Here is a 23,117-nt window from a genome sequence, read left to right as displayed (position 1 = left end):
TACAGCAGAAGAAACAAAGATGGTATTTACTGAACACCAACAACCCGTTCAGTACCTCAAGCACTTTAAAAAAAAGGGCAACTCTTTCCTAATATTTAATCGTTCTTTGCTTTTAAACATTGGTTGAACACTTACTATGAGCAGAGCGTTATTGCTACTGGTACATGCTATGGTGAACTGAGATGAAAGGAATAAGATTAAAATCAGCCCAGAATTGAAATGTAACTTTAATGTGACATGTCTCAGAGGAGAGGCATAAATAAAGTGGTTCACAGAAGAGAGAACTAGTGTGAGGCTTGTTTATTTTTTCCAGGAAAAATCAAGGCTCTTAAAATATCTTTTCCCCAACTATAGGTGAAGGAGAAGGAACAATTGGCATTATTCTAACATTAGCCATGAATATCATGAACACATTGCAGTGGGCTGTAAACTCCAGCATAGACGTGGACAGTTTGGTAAGTCATTTATTTTTTAACTTTTATGAGAAATTTCAGACAAAACAAAAAGTATAGGTAATGACATAAAAAACAACTACATACCCAACACTCAGCTTAAGAAATAAAGCATTATAAATTGAAGCCAACTGTGTATCTCTCATTAACCCCATATTTCTTCTTTTCTACCCATGTTTTGTTGTTAGGTGCCATTGAGTCGATTTTCAACTCATCGCAACCCCATGTGACAGAGTAGAACTGCACCATAGGGTTTTCAAGGATTTAATCTTCATGGGAGCAGCTCACCAAGCTGCTGGGTGGATTCAAATTGCCAGCCTTTTGTTAGCAGCCAAGTGCTTAACCAGCAGGGCTCCTTTTTCTACCCATAACCACTATCAAAAGCTAGTACTTCAGTGAACATTCTTACACAAGATTCCTTGCCCAGGAGTTTTCTAGGGCAGATACCTAAGAGTGATAATCCTGGGTCATATAATACACCCACATTCAACTTTACTAAACCAAAAAAACCAAACTTTTTACCAATTCCGACTCACAGGGACCTTATAGGACAGAGTAGTACTGCTCCATAGGGTCTCCAAGGAGCAGGTGGTGGATTCCAACTGCCAACGTTTTGGTTAGCAGCCGAGGTCTTAACCACTGTGTCACCAGGGCTCCTCAACTTTATCAGATAGTATCAAAGTCCTCTGAAATCTGTTGTACAAATTTATACTCCCATAATGAGAGTATAAGAATTCCCATAGATCCACATCCTCAGCAGCACTTGACATTGCCAGGCTTTCTAGTTTTGACAGTATGATGGATGCAAAGTGATTACTAAAGAGGTTGGTCAGCTTATCTCATGTTTATTGGTCATTTGGGTTTCCTTTTCTGTTAATTGGCAGTTCATATTGATTGCCTGTTTTTCAACTAGGCTGTCCTTTTACTTTTCTTAAATTGACTTGTAGACGTTTATGAACTCTAGATCATTTGTCAAATATATGCATTTCAAACATAGCTCCCCAGTCAGTAGCTTGGTTTAGTGTCTTCTTATGAAAATAAGTTTTAAAGTTTAATGAAGTTAAATATACTAATCTTTTCCTTTATGTTTTGTGCTTTTGATATCTTTCTTAGCTTGCGTCCATTAAAATATCACCTTGTATTTTCTTCTAAAAGTTTTAAAATTTTGCTTCATGCAAAGGGATTTTCAGTCTCTCTGGCATTTCTTTTTGTGTGTATATTGAAGTTGGCATCTAATTTTGTTGTGTCCACGTGGAACTCATTTGCCCCAGCACCGTATATAAAATAGCCCATCCTTTCCCCACTAGCCTGTAGTGTCATATCTGCCAGATTTTTTTTTTTATGGTCTGCTTTTATTTCTCTACATTTTTTTTAATGTAGGTACAATTCCCAGAAGATAAAATCAACCATTAACCATTTTAAAGTGTACAATTCAATGGCATTTAGTACATTCACAATATTGTGCAACCATCACCTCTATTTTTTTACCACTCTGATAGGAAACTCCATATCTATTAAGCAACCACTGCCCATTCCTCATGTGCCTAAGCCCCTAAAAAAAATTTTTAAAAAGCCCCTAGCAACCACTAATCTACTTTTTGCCTCTATTCATTTGCCTATTCTAGACATTTCATAAAATCAAATCATACAATATGTGATCTTTTGTGTCTCGCTTCTTTTACTTACCATAATTTTTTTCAGATTCATCTATGTTGTAGCATGTATCTGTACTTTATTCCTTTTTATGGCTGAGTAATATTTCATGCATGGATATAGCACATTTTGTTTATCTGTTCATCAGTTGATGAAAGTTTGATTTTTTTTTTCCTTTTGGTTATTGTATTGCTGCTGTGAACATTTGTTTAAAGAATTTGTTTGAGTACCTATTTTCATTTCTTGATGGTATATACCTAGGAGTAGAATTGACGAGTCATTAGATAATTCTATATTTAACATTTTGAGGAACTGCCAAATTATTTTCAAAAGTAACTGTGCCGATTTACATTGCTACCAGTAATGTATGAGGGCTTCGATCTTTCCACATCCTTGCCACCCATGAACCCACTGCTGTCAAGTTGATTCTGACTCATATCGACCCAATAGGACGGAGTAGAACTGCCTTATAGGGTTTCCAAAGCTGTAAATCTTTATGGAAGCAAACTGCCAGATTTTTCTCCCACAGAGCACTGGTGGGTTTGAATCACTGACCTTTTGGTTTGCAGCTGAGTGCTTAACCACTGTGCCACCAGGGCTCTTCATCCTTGCTAATACCTGTTATTTTTCATCTTTTTTGATAATAGCCATATTAGAGGGTATGAAATATTACCTCTTTGTGGTTTTGATTTGCATTTTTCCAATCACTAATGAAGTTGAACATCTGTTTATATGGTTATTGGCTATTTGTATATTTTCTTTGGAGAAATGTTTATTCAAGTCCTTTGCCTATTTTTTAATTGAGTTGTTTATCCTTTTGTTGCTGAGTTATAAGAGTCCTTTATATATTCTGGATACTATATCCTTACCAGATACATGATTGGCAAATATTTTCTCCCATTCTATATTTTGTCTCTTTACTTCCTTTGATAGTGTCATTTGATGCATAAATGTTTCTAATTTTGATGAAGTCTATCCATTTTTTTCTTTTATTGCTTGTGCTTTTGGTGTCATTTTTAAGAGTCCATTGTCAAAAACAAGGTCATGGAGATTTACTGTGTTTTCTTCAAGAATTTTATAATGTTAACTCTTACACATTTTTTTTTTTTTTTTTTGTAGCTCTTACACATAGGCTGTTGATCCATTTTGAGGGTTTTTTTTTCTAAAAATTTTTTTTTTTAATTTTTATTGTGCTTTAAGTGAAAGTTTACAAATCAAGTCGGACTCTCATACAAAAATTTATAAACACCTTGCTATGTACTCATAATTGCTTTCCCCCTAATGAGACACACTCCTTCCCTCCTCTATTTCTTTTTGTGTCTATTCGGCCGGCTTCTGACCCTCTCTACCCTCTCATCTCCCCTTCAGACAGGAGATACCAACATAGTCTCATGTGTCTCCTTGATCCAAGAAGCTCATTCTTCACCAGTATCATTGTCTATCCCATAGTCCAGTCTAATCCCTGTCTGAAGAGTTAGCTTTAGGAATGGTTCCTGTCTTGGGCTAACAGAAGGTCTGGGGACTGTGACCTCCAGGGTCCTTCTAGTCTGAGTCAGACCATTAAGTCTGGTCTTTTTACGAGAATTTGGGGTCTGCATCCCATCGCTCTCCTGCTCCCTCAGGGGTTCTTTGTTGTGTTCCCTGTCAGGACAGTCATCGGTTATAGCCAGGCACCATCTAGTTCTTCTGGTCTCAGGCTGATGTAGTCTCTGGTTTATGTGGCCCTTTCTGCCTCTTGGGCTCATAATTACCCTGTGCCTTTGGTGTTCTTCACTCTCTTTTGCTCCAGGTGGGTTGAGACCAATTGATGCAGCAGATTTTTTTTTTTTTTTAAAGTACTGAAGTTTTATTTGGAATCTCAGTGATTTTATTGATTAATTGGTGGAAAATTGACATTTTTTACAATATTGAATCTTCCCATTTGTGAATGTGCCTAATTATGTCTCTAAATAAAGTTTGCAATTTTCTACCTGAAGATAGAATCCTTTTCATAGATGATAACATCACTATGTAAAGGACTTATTACTTTCTTTAAACCTTGTATTTTTGTTGTTATTATAAAGTGTACCTTTTAAAAATAGCTTTTCTAATTCTTTATTGCTAGTCTATAGGAATACATAGATTTTGTTTATTGGTCTTATAGTCTCGCTTTCTTGCGATTTAAAAATTTTATTCATTCTGTTGTATTTTCTTTGTAGGAAATCAAGTAAATTACTGTTTTTTTTTTTTTTGTCTTTTTTCCAATCCTTTTATTCTTTTTCTAATAATTTTTCAGTGACTAGGACATCCACTTCAATATTCAGTACAGGCTGTGAAAATGGTGACGCTACTGTTTTTTCTAAATTTAAAGGCATGCTTCTAAAATTTTACCACTGTGTGAAGTTTCCTCTATGACTTTTGGCAGAGACCATTTAAGACCATTAAGGATACCATTAGGGAAGCTTTCATGGATCCTACTTTGCTAAGAATTTGATTATAAAAGATGTAGAATTTTGTCAAATCGGTTTTTAAAATTATTAGGAGGAATGTATCAATACTTCCTAATGCCAAACCATTGTTACATTTCTATGATAAGCCCAACGTGGCCATGGGGCACATTACTGCATTTGTGGAGGGTCCAGAAAACTAAGTTGAGTTTGATTGTACAACAGTGTAATGACACTTTTAAGTTCTTTTTCCCTTCTCTGAAATATTTCACATGTTCTCAAACTGCTCGCATTCACACAGCTATGAGATTTGTAGAATCATGCCCTGTCAGAGGAACTACCATTATAAAAATATCTCTAGGTTGAAAAACAAAAATCTTTTTAATACTCTCTTCTTGCCCACATGTCTTAAATAACATTTCATTTAATCAAAGCATTTTAATAATTCATTGAAATGTAATATAAACTTAACACAATTTATAGTCGGATTTGTCTCTTTTCCTGTAATATTTTTTGAGTCTGAACAGATCTTTTTAGCATCTTTGTTCTCCTCAGTTCTACTCCAGTAGGCTTTTGGAATTGGGTCTTCTAAATGTAGTTAAAAATGTTTCTGCTGAAAGGTAGCAAGAGAATTTTAATACTGTGCTTGCTTTTATTTATTTTTTTCTAAATTTCTAGAACTTTGACTTTACATATAAAATCTCATATATTTTTCCAGTTTCTTTATCTAAAAATATCTTTCCACCTTATATGTGTACAGTTCCTTTCCCTTTCCCTTTTTAAATTTCTTGATTTATGTAATAGCCTCTAAAATGTTGACATCAAAACCTTTTTTGGGTGCATTTGTACTTTGCATATGGCTAATCTCCATTGAAAACCCTGGTAGCATAGCAGTTAAGAGCTACAGCTGCTAACCAAAAGGTCAGCAGTTCGAGTCCACCAGACGCTCCTTAGAAACCATATGGGGCAAATCTACTCTGTCCTATAGGTTCGCTATGAGTCGCAATCGATTCCATGCAACGGGTTTGGTTTTGACGGGTTTAATCTCCATTAAAGTTTCTTTAAGGTATTTCCACTCTAGTTTTTTTACTTGGGCACTCTGGGCTTTGTGATTTGTGTGGCATTGTGTCTTTCATCTCAAAGCATAATAAGATCTTTACAAAAGAATGATTATGTTATAATACAGTCTATGAAATGTATCAATATTTGCATTTGATCTCATTTGAAAAAGTCATGTTCTTTTGTTTGAATATCAAAGTGAATATGTTAGTTTTCATTCCCTTACCAGATAGCATCAGTGGCCTGTCTTGGGCCTTTATGGGCATTTATCTAGTTATTCTTTCCCATCAACCTGCAACTGGTGAAATTTTACTACATTTTGTTTTCATGTTGGCATATATGTTGAGAGTAAAAAGGGAGATAGATACAGCTCTGATTTCAAATTTCATATTTATATGTTATCAACACTAAAAATCTTTGTGAACTCTGAAGTAAAATTCAATGTATTGATATTTTATTGACTTGTTTACTGCATCCAGAGTTGCATTTAAAATGAAGCAAACTGGATTTTTTTTGTTTGACACATGCTGCAGGGTCCTCAGGAAAGGGAAAAAAAGGAACTTTAGACTTGGAAATACTATTTTACTTGCCCATCTGACTTAGTTTAGACATGAACACAGGGTCAAATGTCAACAGAATTATGAAGTTATAAAAATGGCAATATGGCTTTTCTTTTACCTCTCACCCCTTGCTTACATCCAGGTGCCTAGCTTTCTTTAGTCTGCAACTATTAAAGGCAATATTTGGATGATAACACTTACCCGCCACTTGAATCACTATATTTATAACAACAGATCTCAAATATCAGCACTCAACACTGTCCAACAACCCTTTTATTGTATTTTCCTAATAAATTCTCTATTTTATTTCCTAAGACAGCTATTTGCCACCATCTTGTCTCTTCTCAGATGCCCCAGTAATCCCACCCCCTGCATTTCCAGTTAATGACTTCTCTGCCTACTTCATAGAAAATATAGATGTGGAAATAATTTCTTCATTTCCTCCCACCACTTACACCAGCCTACTATGTGTGCCTCTACCATATGCTCCTCTGTGTCCCTATTCATATATAAAGCCAGTTCCTTCACATCTGCAACGACCCCCTCTCTGCTGGACCTTCTTATCAGTGTGACAAACTTTCCCTTGATCTCAAGTTATCACCCCATTTCTTTGATCTATTCACAACAAAACTTCCCATTCTCTCCACAACCTACTTAATTTCATTTCTACCACCCAGTGACTCGTAGCCAGCCTTGCCAGAGCCAATGGGCTTGTCTCCCTGGACCTCTCAGCAGTATTATGCCATGAACAAAACCCTTCTTGTGATACTTTCTTCTCTTGCTTCCATAAAGCTACTCCCACACAGTTTCCTTCTACCTCCCTGGGTCCTCCTTTGTCCTCTTTTCTGGCCCCGCCTATTCTTGCATACCTCTAATAGACATCTGCATGCCCCACGGCTATATTCCAGCCCTCTTATATCTACACTTTCTTTAGCTGTTTTTATCCAACCCCTTGTTTCAGAAAACACCTCAATGAATCACAAATTCTCATCTCTAGCATAGACCTCTCCTCTGCTCACCAAACATACCTAACTACCAACTTGGCACCTCCACATGTTCCATTCTGTTGTATGTAGGGTCGCTATGAGTCAGAACCAGCTAGAATGTACCTGACAACAACAACAATAACATATGTTCATAAAACACAGTGATAGAATGTCTTCCAGTAGACATGACATTTTGGGGCATAAGTTCCTGTCCACAGTGTCCTTAATGTCAAGAGGCTATTAGAAGGGCACAAAGCTATCTACTCTATTAACTAATCTGTCTGGCCTCTTATAGCAGATTTAGGGTGGTGGTCATTCAGTGATAAAATTCTTACCTTCCATGTGGGAGCCCAGGGTTTGATTCCCTGTCAGTACACCTCAAGCCCAGCCACCCCTTGTCTGTCAGTGGAGGCTTGCCTGTTGCTATGATACTGAGGAGGTTTCAGCAGGACTTCCAGACTAATACAGACAAGAAAGAAAGACCTGGTCATCTGCTTCTGAAAATCAGCCAGTGAAAACCCTGTGGATCACAACAATCTGATCCCATTGTGTATGAAGTCACCATGAGCTGGAGGCTGACTTGACGGCAGCTAACAACAACAAAACATAGCAGATTGGAAAAATAACCTGAACTTTGTTACCTTATGATTAATATAGTTTAGTAGGCTATGAATGATCCCAGGAATATATTTTTTAAATACTAAAATTATCATACAAGGCTCAAAAACCAAACCCATTGTCAAGTCGGGTTTGACTCATGGAGACCCCATGTGTTACAGAATAGAACTGCTCCATAGGGTTTTCTTGGCTGTAATCTTTACAGAAACAGATTGCTAGGCCTTTCTTTCAGTTTAATATTTCCCTTTGGAATCCTCCTCCCCCAATTTTAGGGGATTTTGAGTTATTTCAATTGATATAACAACATTTCAAAAACTTGCTTTTAATTCAATCTTCATTTTAATACAAATGGTACATATGTCTCTCTATTCAGCTGGATTTTCACATCATTCTATAGATAGGATAAAAAGTGTTAATTCCTTTTAACCCCATACCTTTAGGACTATATAGACTGCAGTTGTTATTCTTAAAGCTGTTTGTTTTTGCTGTCAAGTTGATTCCAACCCAGAGCAACCTTACAGGATATAGGACAGAGTAAAACTGTCCCATAGGATTTCCAAGGCTCTGATCTTTAAGGAAGGAGACTCCCCTATCTTTCTCCCACAGAGTGGCTGGTGAGTTTGAACCACCGGACCTTTTGGGTAGCAGCCAAGAACTTAACCACTGAGCCATGAGGGCCCCTTCCTAAAGCTATTATTGTATATTTTTTGCTTCATTCATTAACAGAGTTGTATACTGATTTACTCTTTTTGGATTCACAGGATGCCTGCCATTTTTTGTATAGTACACCTTCTCTTTCTTCCATTCTTACACTGAAGCATAATGTAACCCCAAGGAGGGACATGCATACCTAGCTTGCTTTCTGCCTCCATGAATGACTGAAGATGAAATAAATCAAGAGCTAGGAAGTGTGCCAAGGATGATGTTTCAGACTTAGCCAGAAGAAGCCATCTGGCCACTGATGCATTGTCCACACTTACAGGCATTGTTTGAATTAGGCAGTTCACCATTCCTATCTTTTCATGACTGTTCACCACACAGTGAGCACAGCTAAAATCTGAGCATGTGTTATCCTGCTTCTTCAGCTGTGCAAGTACAGCAGCAGATGAACAATCCCTTTTTCCCTGAGGTGTCTCCCCTATTGTACTGTGTGCTCTCAATGGCACAGGAGGAAGGAAGTCACTGGGCGAGTGGGCAAGACAGTGTATCTTCAGGGCTCAAGTTTAGATTCCAGCTAGTGAGGCTCCAGAAAGTTCTTGCAAGATAATTTTCTGTCAATAGAAACTCCCTTGGTTTCTCCTTTATCCTTTTATTGCCCATGTTTATTTTGGGTTCCAGAGTAGATCAAGTGACTGACTGTACAATGACTGACAAGAAACCTGATGGGAGGAGAAAAGAGAAAGTTGGCTCCCGATACCTAATTATCTTGTAGTGAAAGCAGTTTCCTCTATTAGAATCTGAGGTGTGGATTCATTTTCTCCATGTCTTTTTCTTGTTTTGTGTGTCCTTGTATTTGTCTCCTAGGGCTGCCCTAACTATCACAAGCTGGGTGGCTTATAAGAACAGAAATTTATTATCTCACTGCTCTGGAGGCTAATGGTCCTGAATTCATGGTGGCGTCAGGGCTATGTTCTCTCTGAGGCTCTAGGGAAAGAGTCTTCCTTGTATCTCTCATCTTTTGGTGGCCCTAAGTTTTCCTTGGCTTGTAGCTGCAGCATAACTCTGTCCTCACATGGCTGTCTTCCCTCTGCATGTCTCTCTGTCTCTTTTCTCTTGTATAGGACACCACTCAGATTGGGTAAGGACCCACCCCACACCAGTAAGATGTCATGTTAACTGATAACATCTTTAAAGACCCTAGTTCCAAACAAGGTCATATTCAAAAGTACCAGGGGTTAGGACTTAAACATAAATTTTGGGGGAACATGATTCAATCCCTAATAGTCCCCTTTTATGGTCTCCTAATCATGTTTGTCTTTATTGTTCTTTTCCAGTGGGTTTTTATGTTGTATTTTCTTTTCATGAACTCCATCTATGGAGTGGCTTTAACAAACAGAAATTTATTTTCTGACAGTTTAAGACGCTAGAAGTCAGAGTAGGCGCCGATTCTAGGGGAAGGCTTTCTCTCTCTGTTGACTCTGGGGAAGATCCTTGTCTCTTTTTGGACGTTTTTCATAAGAAAGATTTCAATTCTGGATTAGCATGCGTGCAGGCACTATCCCAGATCCTCACTTGAATGACTTATCTCCACTATCCCTGAATGTAAAAGTTCCTCGATTAAGTTATTCATCACCGCAATGATCAGAGCTGGTCAAAGAACTCTGAGTCAGTGGGTTACTAGAAACAACAAAGAGAAAGAAAGCACCACAGTGTAGTTCTCCAGTGTGGAATAGTTGAAGAGTCATATGAGAAGCTTAAGGGATTACTTGAGTGCTAGACAGGTTGGTACATTTGTTGGCCTTTGTGCTGTTACTTTAACTTCTTGGGTCTAGATTTTCTCATTTGTACAATGAGGGAATGAATTAGATCAGAGGTTCACAACTGGCAGCACATGAGAAAACTTTATAAAAGTACAGATTCCCCAGGCTCCACTAAGAGCAATTATATCAGTCAGATTGTGTGTGTGTTGCGGGGTTGGGGGCGGTGGGGAGACTGGGTATGATGTCTATATTTTTAAAAGCACTTCAAGTAATTATGATGTATATCCAAGGTTGTGAATCACTGGATTAGATAATCTGTAAGATTCATTGTAGGAGCCCTTGTGGTATAATGGTTAAGCGCTGGCTGCTAACTGAAAGGCTGGCAGTTTGAACCAGTGTCTGCACTGGAGAAAGACCTGGTGATCTGCTTCTTGTAAAGATTACAACCAAGAAAACCCTATGGAGCAGTTCTGCTCTGTCACATGGGATAACTATGAGCCAGAATCAACTCGATGGCACCCAACAGCAAGAAAATTTCATTTTAGCTATGGTTTTCTGTGAGTCTATGGCAGGTGTTAGCAAACTTTCTAGAAAGCACCAACTACTCCACTCTGCCTTTGTAGGCAAAAAAAGCTGTTGACGATATATAAACAAATAGGTGTGGCCAGATTTGGCCTATGGGCCATAGTTTGCTGATCTCTGGTCTCTGAGATGGAATTTACTTTTGACTTGATGGACCACCTGCAAATCATTTTTGCCCAACATACCAATCAATAATACATATATAAATCTTTACAAGACATTTAAAGAATGGTGTTTAATGGCGGAGAACTTTGAGGAAGCCACAAGTTTCAAAATTAAGATGCTTAGAGAACATTGTATGAAAATAGTTAAAATCCTGAGATTTGCTGTTTTAGACTCATTCTTGAGATGTCCTATGAAAGATTTTTTTAGTGGAAACCACACAGACCCAGTTACATTCACCAAGCGCTTACTGATGGCCTGTCATGTGCTTTTAAAAAATGGTAATTCATTTAGGCTGTTAATAATTTATAGCAATATATTACTTGACTGATTTTTTATGTGCTCTAGGATGATGAGCAATAGAAGCAGAGAGATGAGCAGAGTTTGAAGAATATGTTCTTGGCAGAGAGCCTGTTTGATGATAACCGTTACCTCTTCGGTCTATGAGCATGACCTAAAGGTTATGCCAGTGTCTCTGTCGTGTGGCCTTGGGTTTCAGGTCTGTGTTACTCAGTGCTGAAAAGCACTTAGTTTGGGCCTACTGAAAGGTTCTGTGATTTAAACTACTTTAACCCTCCCTTTTATGTAATTCCCATTTTGAAAATTTCTCCTTTAAAATGTCTGATGTTTTTCGTATTTTGTCCGTTTTTCAGAGGATTCTCTTCACGATTGTTTCTTGAAATCTTCCTCTTAATAAGCAGTTACTAAACCGATAGTCTCTTTATAGGTGTGGCCAGCCAGATCTGAAGTTTATGTATTTTCTATTATTGTGGCTATTGAGATATTATGACATGGGGTTTAGATGTTAATGCATAATTTTGATCTCATGCTTTCTAAATAAGCAAAAAGATGAAGGAAAATGGAGTAGATATTGGGAGAAGAGCCTGGTTTCCTGACTTACTGTGGAAAAGGTCTTTGAGCTTTCCGTTTTCTTTCCCTCTTGATCAACAAAAAAGTGAAAAGGGAAATCAAGAATCATTTTCTTTGTGACTTAATTGCATCCCTCAGATAGTAAGGTTGAGATAAGGCTGTGGAGCTATCTTTTTGTTAAGACCATCACATTCCCAAAAGACTTTGTTATTCTGATGCTTAGATTAGTATCTTTAGACATTATTATAAAGACAAGATTCAATTTTAAGGACTGACTCCTTCTCAGTGTGCTTAGGGGAATCATGGCAATTTAAATGATATAATCAAGAATTTAAAGTGGATGGTTCTCAAGCAAAAATCCTGCCTCATCTTGGCTAAATTTCAACATCACTGAGGTCTATACAAATTATGTCAAATTTGCTTCTCTACAAATGTAAAGTAAGTTTAATATTTCAGTGCCTGGGCCTCATTTGACTTCATCTTATATTCCTCAAAGTCTAAGAAAAGTGCTCCCACCAAAGCTGGTGATGGCTGCAATGAGACTTTCCTGTCAGTGGGGCAGACTTGCTGCCCTAGAGGGCTATGGTCCATGTAGATTGTGTCTTTGTCCTTTGTTATCATGACTGTGAGCTCTCCCTAGCTGAGCTCTCTTTCAGCGTCTTCCATTCCCTTGAGGAGTCAAAAATATTTGGCTTTCTTTGAGCACCATTCTGAAAACACAGGAAAATCTGAAGCTATGTCATGTCCTCTGTGCCTAGACGTACCAAGCCATTGTGTTCACCCTCTGCTGCCACCATGGCAGGCACTGGAAGCTTCTTTAAGTGCACCTCTTTCCTGGTTTTCAGCTTGGAATCAAAGCACAGGCTTCTTTGTGTGTGTGTGTGTGTGTGTTTTCCAGTTGCTATTGATTCCAACTCATGGCGACCCTTGTGTGTCAGATTAAAAGTGTGTTCCATAGAGTTTTCAAAGACTGACTTTTTGGAAATAGATCACCAGACCTTTCTTCTGAGGCACCTCTGGGTGGACTCAAACCTCCAATCTTTTGGTTTGCAGCCAACCGCATTACCATTTTGGATCACCCAGAAACCCCCTCTTATGCTTTAAAATCCATTCCTGTTCAGTTGGTTGTTGAGTCGATCCCAACTCATAGCAACCCTATAAAATAAAAAAAAACAAACCCAGTGCCATCGAGTTGATTCCGACTCATAGCAACCCTATAGGACAAAGTAGAACTGCCCCATAGAGTTTCCAAGGAGCACCTGGTGGCTCTGAACTGCCAGCCCTTTGGTTAACAGCCATAGCACTTAACTACTACACTACCAGGGTTTCCAGCAACCCTATAGGACAGAATAGAACCGCCCCATAGGGTTCCCAAGAGTGTAATCTTTAAGGAAGCAGACTGGCACATCTTTCTCCCATGGAGCGGCTGGTGGGTTTGATCCATTGACCTTTCAGTTAGCAGCCAAGCACTTAACCACTGTGTCACCAGGGCTCCTGGTGCTCTAAAAAAAAAAAAAAAAAATTTTTTTTAAAGTCCCCCAAATCTACTTGAGGATCCAGCCAGGTTTCAGTTGCACGGCAAGATCTGTTTTTAGAATAACTGATATTTAAGCTCTCTTGTTACTCTCGTTCACAGGTAGCCTTTCTTGAGTCAGTTTGTGGGGTGAGGAGGAGAGCTGCTTCTCATCCATCATGACTTTGTCTATGTCTGCCATTTTGCATAGTCATTGTGCCTTGAGTTCTTCTGGCTCTGGCTTTTAAAGCTTAAAAGCCAATTTTCTTCTGTCGCAAAACTTTAAAACTACTAATCTCTGTAGTTTGAGTTTCAACGGCCAGTTTTTGAAACTTAAAAGGCAAGAATTTATTTCCTCTGCTCTGGTTCTAATGTGGCTTCTCCCAGAGACAGTGGAGGTAGACTGTCCAGGCTGGTTAAGCCTGGAGAGCCCATGCGGTACAGGAATTGGCTCGTAATTCACAATATTATCTGGCCACAACATCTATCTGTAGTGGCATTTCAGTGCCTGCAAGACTGTCCATAATGCAAGTATCTGTTTAGCCACCTGTTTTTTCCCTTTGAAAATGTTCTAACCCATTGAATGAATGGCTGCTCCTATGCTATGGATGAGTGCCCATTGTGAAGATGAGATAACATGTTCTTGGTCAAGGATATTTGACCATGCTGTGGGTAACTATAATAGCCTGATCTGGAGTCTCTTTAAGCAGCTAGACTCTGTGAAAGATGATGAGTTGGAAAGTTTCATTTCTAAATTTGATAGGAACGTTCCATTCCATTCACCAGCATCAAAACCAGATGTGTCATTAGAAGGTGTCTTGCTTTGCGACATTAGTCTGGATTCCCTCAGAGGTGAGCCTCACTAATGGAAGCTGTCATTTGTAAAGCTCAAACACAAATCCTCAGACTAAAAGATAGTATGCACCTTTCAGTGCTATCAATGTAATGTTTTTGAACGTTCTTATTTTCTAATAACACTGCCTATAATTTTGAACAGTTTAGTTAGCAATATTTAAATGTTTTATTGGTTACTTGGAAGTATTAAAATATGAAGGGTTTTATAACTTTTAAGCCTTGAACCAAAACTATCCCATGAAATCATCTTTAAACTAAACAATCATTTGTCTCATTAAATAAAAACTGTTAGCCTTGAGTGTTGCACTCTTTTAAAGAATTACCTATATGAAATCAAATGGAAAACAGTAACTGTAAAACACAGATGAGAATTTTAAGGGGCAGAGAGTCTAAGTTAATGGTGGTGAAACAATAAGGGCAGACGTGGGGAGAACGGTGACACAGGGTGATGTGTGTAACCATTGTCAATGAACCGCACATATAAAAATTGTTGAATGGGGGTATAATTGGTTGTGTATATTTTCACCAAAAATAAAAAACTGATAAAAAACATGAGAGGTGTTACTTATAATGTCTCTTCCGTGACATAGTAAAGTGCTTAACAAAGACTAGTTTAGTACTCCTCATAGAATTGACATGAGGAAATGTTGACAGTCTTTATTTTATTAAAATGAGCCACATTTCTGTATTCTCCTCAATCATTTTAAGAGACTGATGTTATTCTTATGCCAGATAAAGACCATAAGATATTTTAAATGGATTTAAGCTATTTCTTTGGCAGCTTCACCTCGCTGGTAGTTTTAATTTATCTTCTGGGCCTTATGTAGACTAGCAGCTCTCTGTGAAAATGAATGACAGTGGAATGCAAGAATATGTTTTAATTCAAAATTAGTCACGAATAACTGAATCTGGATTTAGCAATCCCTGAAAGTCACCCATAGTGCAGAATTTAAAATCCACATGTGGGAAAAATAGTGGTTATACACCATTTGCTTTACCTAGAGTTATTATGATGGGTGTGGGTTTTGCTCCTTTTTTATTTCCGTTAAAGGGAGTTTGGCTTACAAGGATTCTCTTCTTGAATTTTGAATAATTATTGAAAATAATTTGAAAATATTTTCAAGTTTAAGGAAATGCAAGCACAGAATCACTAAAAAGAACTTCCTGAACAATGGGCAATGCAATTAAGACAGAACTTTTCATGTTCAATCAAGGGTCGTTATCTAAACTCCACTGCTTCATCCACTGATCATTCCATACTAAAGATGAAGAACTCTTCCTGCTTCATCTTATGATAATGAAAAATAGAAATAGGAAATGCCCCCGATGCAGATCTGCCCTCCTCTTTTTTATAAAAGGAATAATTTCTAATAGTCTAAGCCTTATGTAAATAAGATAATAATAACATAGTAAGGGAGAAGGTTAGTTACATTCTTTACTCGGTAAAGCCTGCATCAATAATTACTATTAATACTCAAAAAACAGTAAAATTCTTTCTGTTAAGCTAATAACACCCAGGGAGGGCTGTGCAACAGGATCAATAGAATTTAAAGAATTCATTATTTACTGTATTTTTATGCAAATAATGCCCATCTTTTACCTTTGTTTGCCAACTGTGCCCTCTCCTGCAAGGTATTTTTGTAAGCATACAATGCTAATTTTTTTTTTTTTTTTACAGCAACCTGTAAAAATAAATTGGCATTGTGGCACTTACAAAAATACCTGCCTCAAGGGGGGAGGGCGTGGTGGGCAATCAAATGTAGAAGGTGTGCATTATTTGCATAAAAATACTGTATTTATTCATTTATATATTCATTCCATCATTCATTATTTTTTCAAGGACTTATTGAGTGCCTATTATATGCTAGTCTTTTTTAAAATCACATTTTAAATTTCAATAAGTCATAATTTTCCAGAGAAATATGTTCTTGATAAAGAATTTAAACTATTAAAAAACAAACAAACAAATCTATTGCCATGGAGTTGATTCTGACTCATAGCACCCTATAGGACAGAGTAGAACTGCCCCATAGAGTTTCCAGGGAGCAGCTGGTAGATTCAAACTGCTGATCTTTTGCTTCCATGGGCATTGATTGTGGATCCGAGTAAAATTAAATCCTTGACAGCCTCAATATTTTCTCCGTTTGTCATGATGTTACTTACTGGTACAGTTGTGAAGATTTTTGTTTTCTATATGTTGAGGTGGGATCCATTCTGAAGGCTGTAGTCTTTGATCTTCATCAGTTAGTGCTTCAAGCCCTCTTCACTTTCAGCAAGCAAGGTTGTATCACCGGCATACTGCAGGTTGTTAATGAGTCTTCCTACAATCCTGATGCCGTGTTCTTCTTTATATAGTTCAGCTTCTCAGATTATTTGCTCAGTATATACATTGATATAGTATATATATATATGCTGTATATATATATCAGTATATACTCAGTATATACATTGATATAGTGTATATATATCAATTATATATATTATTTGCTCAGTATATATATTGATATAGTGTATACAAAAAAATTTTTTATATATATACTATATATATCAGTATATACTGGTACATACTGAGTATATATATATCAATGTATATACTGAGCAAATAATCTGAGAAGCTGAACTATATAAAGAAGAACACGGCATCAGGATTGTATAGTTCAGCTTCTCAGATTATTTGCTCAGTATATACATTGATATAGTATATATATATACTAAGTATATACTGATATTATATATACTAAGTATATATACTGATATATAGTGGTATACTGAGTATATACTCAGTATATACATTGATATAGTGTATATATATCAATTATATATATATCAATAATATATATATTATTTGCTCAGTATATACATTGCTATAGTATATATATATGCTATATATATCAGTATATACTGATATATACTGAGTATACATACTGAGTATATACATTGATATAGTATATATATATCAACGTATATACTGAGCAAATAATCTGAGAAGCTGAACTATATAAAGAAGAACACGGCATCAGGATTGTAGGAAGACTCATTAACAACCTGCAATATGCAGGTGATACAACCTTGCTTGCTGAAAGTGAAGAGGGCTTGAAGCACTTACTGATGAAGATCAAAGACTACAGCCTTCAGAATGGATCCCACCTCAACATATAGAAAACAAAAATCTTCACAACTGTACCAGTAAGTAACATCATGACAAACGGAGAAAATATTGAGGCTGTCAAGGACTTCATTTTACTTAGATCCACAATCAATGCCCATGGAAGCAGCTGTCAAGAAATCAAATGACATACTGCATTGGGAAAATCTGCTACAAAAGACCTCTTTAAAGTGTTAAAGAGCAAAGATGTCAGCTTGAGGACTAAGGTGCCCCTGACCTAAGCCGTGGTATTTTCAGTCACCTCGTGTGCATGCAAAAGTTGGACAATGAATAAAGAAAACTGGAAAAGAATTGATGCCTTCGAATTATGGTGTTGGTGAAGAATATGGAATATACCACGGACTGCCAGAAGAATGAACAAATCTGTCTTGGAAGAAATACAGCCAGAAAGCTCCTTAGAAGTGAGGATGGTGAGACTGTCTCAGGTACTTTGGACATGTTATCAGGCTGGACCAATCCATGGAGAAGAACATCATTCTTGGTAAAATGGAGGGTCAACAAAAAAGAGAACGCCCTCAATGAGATGAACTGGCACAGTGGCTGCAACAATGGACTCAAACAGAGCAACGATTATGAGGATGGTACATGACTGGACAGTGTTTCCTTCTGTTGTACATGGGGTAGCTATGAGTCGGAACCAGTTTGAAAGCACCTAACAACAACATGAACAACAAGCATCAAAAGTCCACTTACCACCAGGCTGACATACAGAATTGTAGTTAGTTATTATTAAGGCAGTCCAAGAGAAAGGCAAGAATCTTCAGCAGTAATTTTGAGGTGTGGTACCTTTTATTACAACATACTGGTTGTACAACATTGTGCAATATTGCTCATATTAGAAAAAAAATTTTCCCTTTGACATCATCTATTCCCTAAAGAGTAGTTTGGCTATTTATGTGTAGCTTGCATAACTGAGAATTCAGTGATCACCAAAATGAAAAGGTCTATACAGAGCCTATTTATATAAGTTATAGTTAATTATCTTTGGTTAAACTTTTAATTATATCCAATGATTTCCTGTTAATTCAATGAAAAATCTGACAACTAACTCAATGATGCATAGCTAACATAGTATCTTAAAAATTATTTTTTTATTATTTTATTTTTGTTGGGAATATACACAGCAGAACATACATCAATTCATTAGTTTCTACATCTGCAATTCAGCGACATTGATTATTCTTCAAGTTATGCAACTATTCTTACCCTTTTTTTCTGAATTGTTTCTTCCCCATAAACTCACTGCCCCCTAAATTTCCTGTCTAACCTTTGAATTACTGTTGTCGATCTGATCACCTATAGATAGTTCTTAAAAGAGCATATTGCTGACGGCAGACATTCTTTACTAATTAAGCTAAATTATTGTTTGATTTGGACGTGTTATAAGGAGGGACCGCCCCTGTAGATGGACATCATGCTTGGTAAAATAGAGGGCCAACGAAAAATAGGAAGGCCCTCAATGAAATGGATTGACACGGTGGCTGCAACGATGGGCTCAAACATAGCAATGATCCTGAGGATGGCGCAAGACTGGGCGGCATTTTGTTCTGTTGTATACAGGGTTGCTATACGTCGGAACCAACTTGACAGCACTTAACAACAACATTGTTTGGTTTAAAGAAGATTTTAGGGGATTGCAAGTTATTTTTTAATAAACATCAAACTTACTATGACATTGCCTACAGTTCTTAAATAAACAAAAATCAAATATTGTTACTTTGATTTCAGATGAGATCTGTGAGCCGAATCTTTAAGTTTATCGACATGCCAACAGAAGAAAGTAAACCTGCCAAATCTGTCAAACCACCCAAGGATGGCCAGCTGTCCAAAGTTATGATTATTGAGAACCAGCACGTGAAGAAAGATTACAACTGGCCCTCAGGGGGTCACATGACTGTCAAAGACCTCACAGCAAAATATATAGATGGTGGCAATGCCATATTAGAGAACATTTCCTTCTCGATAAGTCCTGGCCAGAGGGTGAGTATTAAACATTGCCTGTTTTGTTAGACCCATGTTCAATAAATGAATACCAGTAGCCTAAAGCAATGCATGAACAGAATCCATTCATAACACTATTATTATTGATAAGGACCAATATTGAACATGCCTCAAATTATATGAAGTCGGCATTTTTCATGTGAAATTTAATTCGCAGAGTTCTGAATCTGTATAAATAGGTTCATTTTACATGGAAGTCTGCCTGACAGAAATATCTAATTAATTGCTAGGTTACTAACTAAAGAAGTCACTATATAAACCAAAATCATAACATATTTTAAATTTCGCATCTTGAAAATATCTTCCGTTTCAGATAAGAGAAATATTTTGTTATTGTCTGCATACATGCTTTTTAAAATTTTACCTAATTAACACTCTTTCAAACAAGTGACATTTTTTCTCAGCATTTTTCAGTTTGTTTGGACTTTTTGCCAAGATATAAAAATTAGATTGTTTAAATTTTCTTCCGGAAGTACTGAGAGTATAATCAAGAATTATTTACTAAGCAAAAATAAACGTGAATTCTTTTTAAGTATTATGGATCCCAGAACAGGGATGAACACATGGAGGGGGGTACCACTGCCTTCGAGTTGATTACGACTCATAGTGACCCTATAGGAGAGAGTAGAACTGTCCCATAGGGTTTCCAAGGAGCAGCTGGTGGATTCGAATGCCGACCTTTTGTTTAGCAGTCAGCTCTTAATCCCTGCACCACCAGGGCTCCGAGCACATAGAAGGTACTCAATATTTACCAATTCTTGGATTGATTCTTGGAGAAGGGATGGTCATTCTCCATACACTTTATGCTCTATGAACAGAGTTTTATGTTGTCTTCAGATCCCTTATTCTAGGCCACATTATAAATGTAGTAAGGAATATTGTATTTTTTGTTTTTACTTATTTAATTTATTGAGATAGAATATGGAAGCCAACTCCTATGAAGGCTGAATTAAAAAACTTCATCTCTTTGTGGTTTACTTTCAAATGGAGAATTTTTTTTAAACTGTTGCAGTGCTATTGGTAAAGGTGCTAGGACACCACCTCTAACACCAGACATAGGAACAGACTATCATCATCTGCATTTGCCCAAGGGTTTTAGGAAATTGATTTAATGTAGTGGATATTTTCTGTTAAAAAATATATATGTTCTGTTAGAAATATATATATGTGTGTATGCATGACAAAAAAACCCGAACTTGTTGCCGTCAGTTCCAAGTATAGCAACCCTATAGGACAGAGTAGAACTCTCCCATAGGGTTTCCAAGGAATGGCTGGTGGATTCGAACTGCCGACCTTTTGGTTAGCAGCCAAATGCCTAACCACTGCATGCATATGCATATATATATAAAGTTCCTGTGCATCTGTGCTAAAATGGCTTAAAATTTTACCTTACCCTTGTATCTTATAGTTAGGATATGTAAGTTCACATACCATAAAAATTAGCTTTCTATTACATTTCTGCTCATCAAGACTGGGATGAGGATTTTTTTTTTTTTCTTTTCTGAGAGGAGAGTTTCAAATGTGCATAAATGGAAAGACTTCAGGTTTTAGATTTAATTTTCCCCTCCTAGTAGAATGCCCTGGTGGCATAGTGGTAAAGAGCTCAGTTGCTAACCAAAAGTTTGGCAGTTCAAATCCGCCAGCTGCTCCTTGGAAACCCTATGGGACAATTCTACTGTGGCCTACAGGGTCTCTCTGAGTTAGAACCAATTTGATGGCCCCTAACAACAAGAAGTTGAATGAGGCTGTTTGTGGATATTTGGGTTATATCAGAGCCCTAATTAAATCTCTGCAATTTTTGACATTTTTGCTTCATTAGCATCTAGAACTTGGAGAAGTGTTAAAGTTATTTTTTGAAAGTGTGCAAAATTAATGATTTGCTTTGGCCCTTCCCATGCATGGGGAAAAGCATAATTAGTCCGCTTTGCTTTACACATCCATGCCATGGGTCATCCATGCCATGGATGTCAAAAGTGCTGCCATCAAACTACAGACAATAACAACAAATAGGCTGATATAGACCAGGTGGAAAGCTTTGGTAAATTATTTGTTTTCCCTCCTCCTGACATCCTCCCACCCCTCTGCTTTATTGATGCTCCCTTGCCCACTAAATTAAATTGAACCAAACACTAGTAGAGTGATAGAATTCGCAGAGTTCTCATTTGCTGCAAAATCAGGGGGAATCGATATGCTCAGGCATTTCGTTTGCTCTGAACCTATATGTAGAAAACAGGCCAAGTGTGTTCAGTAACTAGTCATTGCAAGGCACTCCCCAGGTAGTTTGGGGGAATTGAAAAATTAATCACATAAGGCTATGGATCTTGCCCTTCAAAGAGGGAATGTACTTACTGAGTGCTTTCCACATCCTAAGTACTGTCTGAAGACCTTTATTTGTTATCACATTTGATTTTATTATAACCACAAAGGTAGATGATATTATCTGTATTTTACATAGCAGAAGACACTGGGGTTCAATTAAGAAAGGAAGCAAGTATCTAAGCCAGGTCTGTCTGACTTCAAAGTCCTTTTTTCACCACACCACACTGTTTCTCTTAGAAGGAGAAAAGGAGTAAGAGGAGGAGGAGGAGAATCTTAAGACTTCAAGAACTTAGAAATAAATTTTTCATTTTGAGGTTTAAGATGTGCCTGCAAAACTGAAACGGGTTGGAGATGAAGGTCATTAGAATTTTACAGGACAAGGAATTGTGAGGCCAGGAGTTAGAACCTGTTGTGTGCAAAGGATACTTTTTGTATGCATGTGTATTTATTATGGAGCCCTGATGGAGCCCTGGTGGTGCAGTGGTTAAGAACTCAGCTGCTAACCAAAAGGTCATCAGTTCGAATCCATCAGCTACTTCTTGGAAACCTTATGGAGCAGTTCTACTCCATCCTGTAGAGTTGCTATGAGTCAGAATTGACTCGACGGCAATGTGTTTACTGACAAGCAAGCAGTAAACATTGCCTTTAAAAGTTGTTTAAACCCCAGTGAATTCACAGGATTGTAGAAGTCAGAGTATTTCACTTTCAGATGGCTCTTTTAATTAAAGCACTATGATTGAATGAGACTTTTGGAGAAGAAAACTTGTTGAGCAAAAAAGAAATTTATGGTTCTAGTAAATGTGGGAAAAAAGATAAAACCTCATTTGAGAAGGGTGTGGCATACTGTCTTTCAAAATGTAAACATTTTTCAGTTGTTATTCTCAAAACTATGTTGTATAAATGACATGTGCTTTCGTCTAAGGAAACCCTGGTGGCGTAGTGGTTAAGTGCTACAGCTGCTAACCAAAGAGTCGGCAATTCGAATCCACCAGGCGCTCCTTGGAAACTCTATGGGGTAGTTCTACTCTGTCCTATAGGGTCGCTATGAGTTGGAATCGACTCAACGGCACTGGGTTTGGTTGTTTGGTTTCATCTAACAACTCAGCTTGAGTATTTGTTTTGTGATACCTTATAGTGCTGTTTTCTCCTGCTTAATTTTGAACAGTAAGGATAAAGGAGGTCCCTTCATGGCACCAACAGTTAGGTGCTCAACTACTAGCCAGAAGGTTGGTGGTGAACCAACCCAGAGTAGAACTGCCCCATAGGGTTTCTGAGGAGTGCCTGGTGGATTCGAACTGCCAACGTTTTGGTTAGCAGCTGAACTATCTTAACCACTACACTACCAGGGTTTCAACCTATAATAGCAAATTGCAAACTCTTAACAAGATGTTCCAAACATTTTCTCACACTAAATTAAGGAGTAGACTTAAATTTAGTATACTATTCCAGGTATCCAAAAACACTGCAAGCTCAGC

At 37.4% G+C, this 23,117-nt stretch overlaps 1 protein-coding gene across 1 annotated transcript in view; it reads left to right on the top strand.

Moving 5' to 3' along the window:
• CFTR (CF transmembrane conductance regulator) overlaps positions 1 to 23,117 on the top strand; it is a 210,231-nt gene that overhangs the window by 157,334 nt on the left and 29,780 nt on the right. Inside the window, exons 21-22 of the mRNA XM_049893700.1 lie at positions 355 to 455; positions 19,051 to 19,302. Coding sequence (XP_049749657.1) covers positions 355 to 455; positions 19,051 to 19,302 — 353 coding nt within the window. The remainder of the gene's footprint in view (positions 1 to 354; positions 456 to 19,050; positions 19,303 to 23,117) is intronic.

The sequence above is a fragment of the Elephas maximus genome, chromosome 8, assembly GCF_024166365.1.
Source record: "Elephas maximus indicus isolate mEleMax1 chromosome 8, mEleMax1 primary haplotype, whole genome shotgun sequence".
Classification (NCBI taxonomy): domain Eukaryota; kingdom Metazoa; phylum Chordata; class Mammalia; order Proboscidea; family Elephantidae; genus Elephas; species Elephas maximus.
The sequence above is the reverse complement of the archived record's forward strand: the minus strand, read 5'-3'. Positions and strand labels throughout refer to the sequence as shown.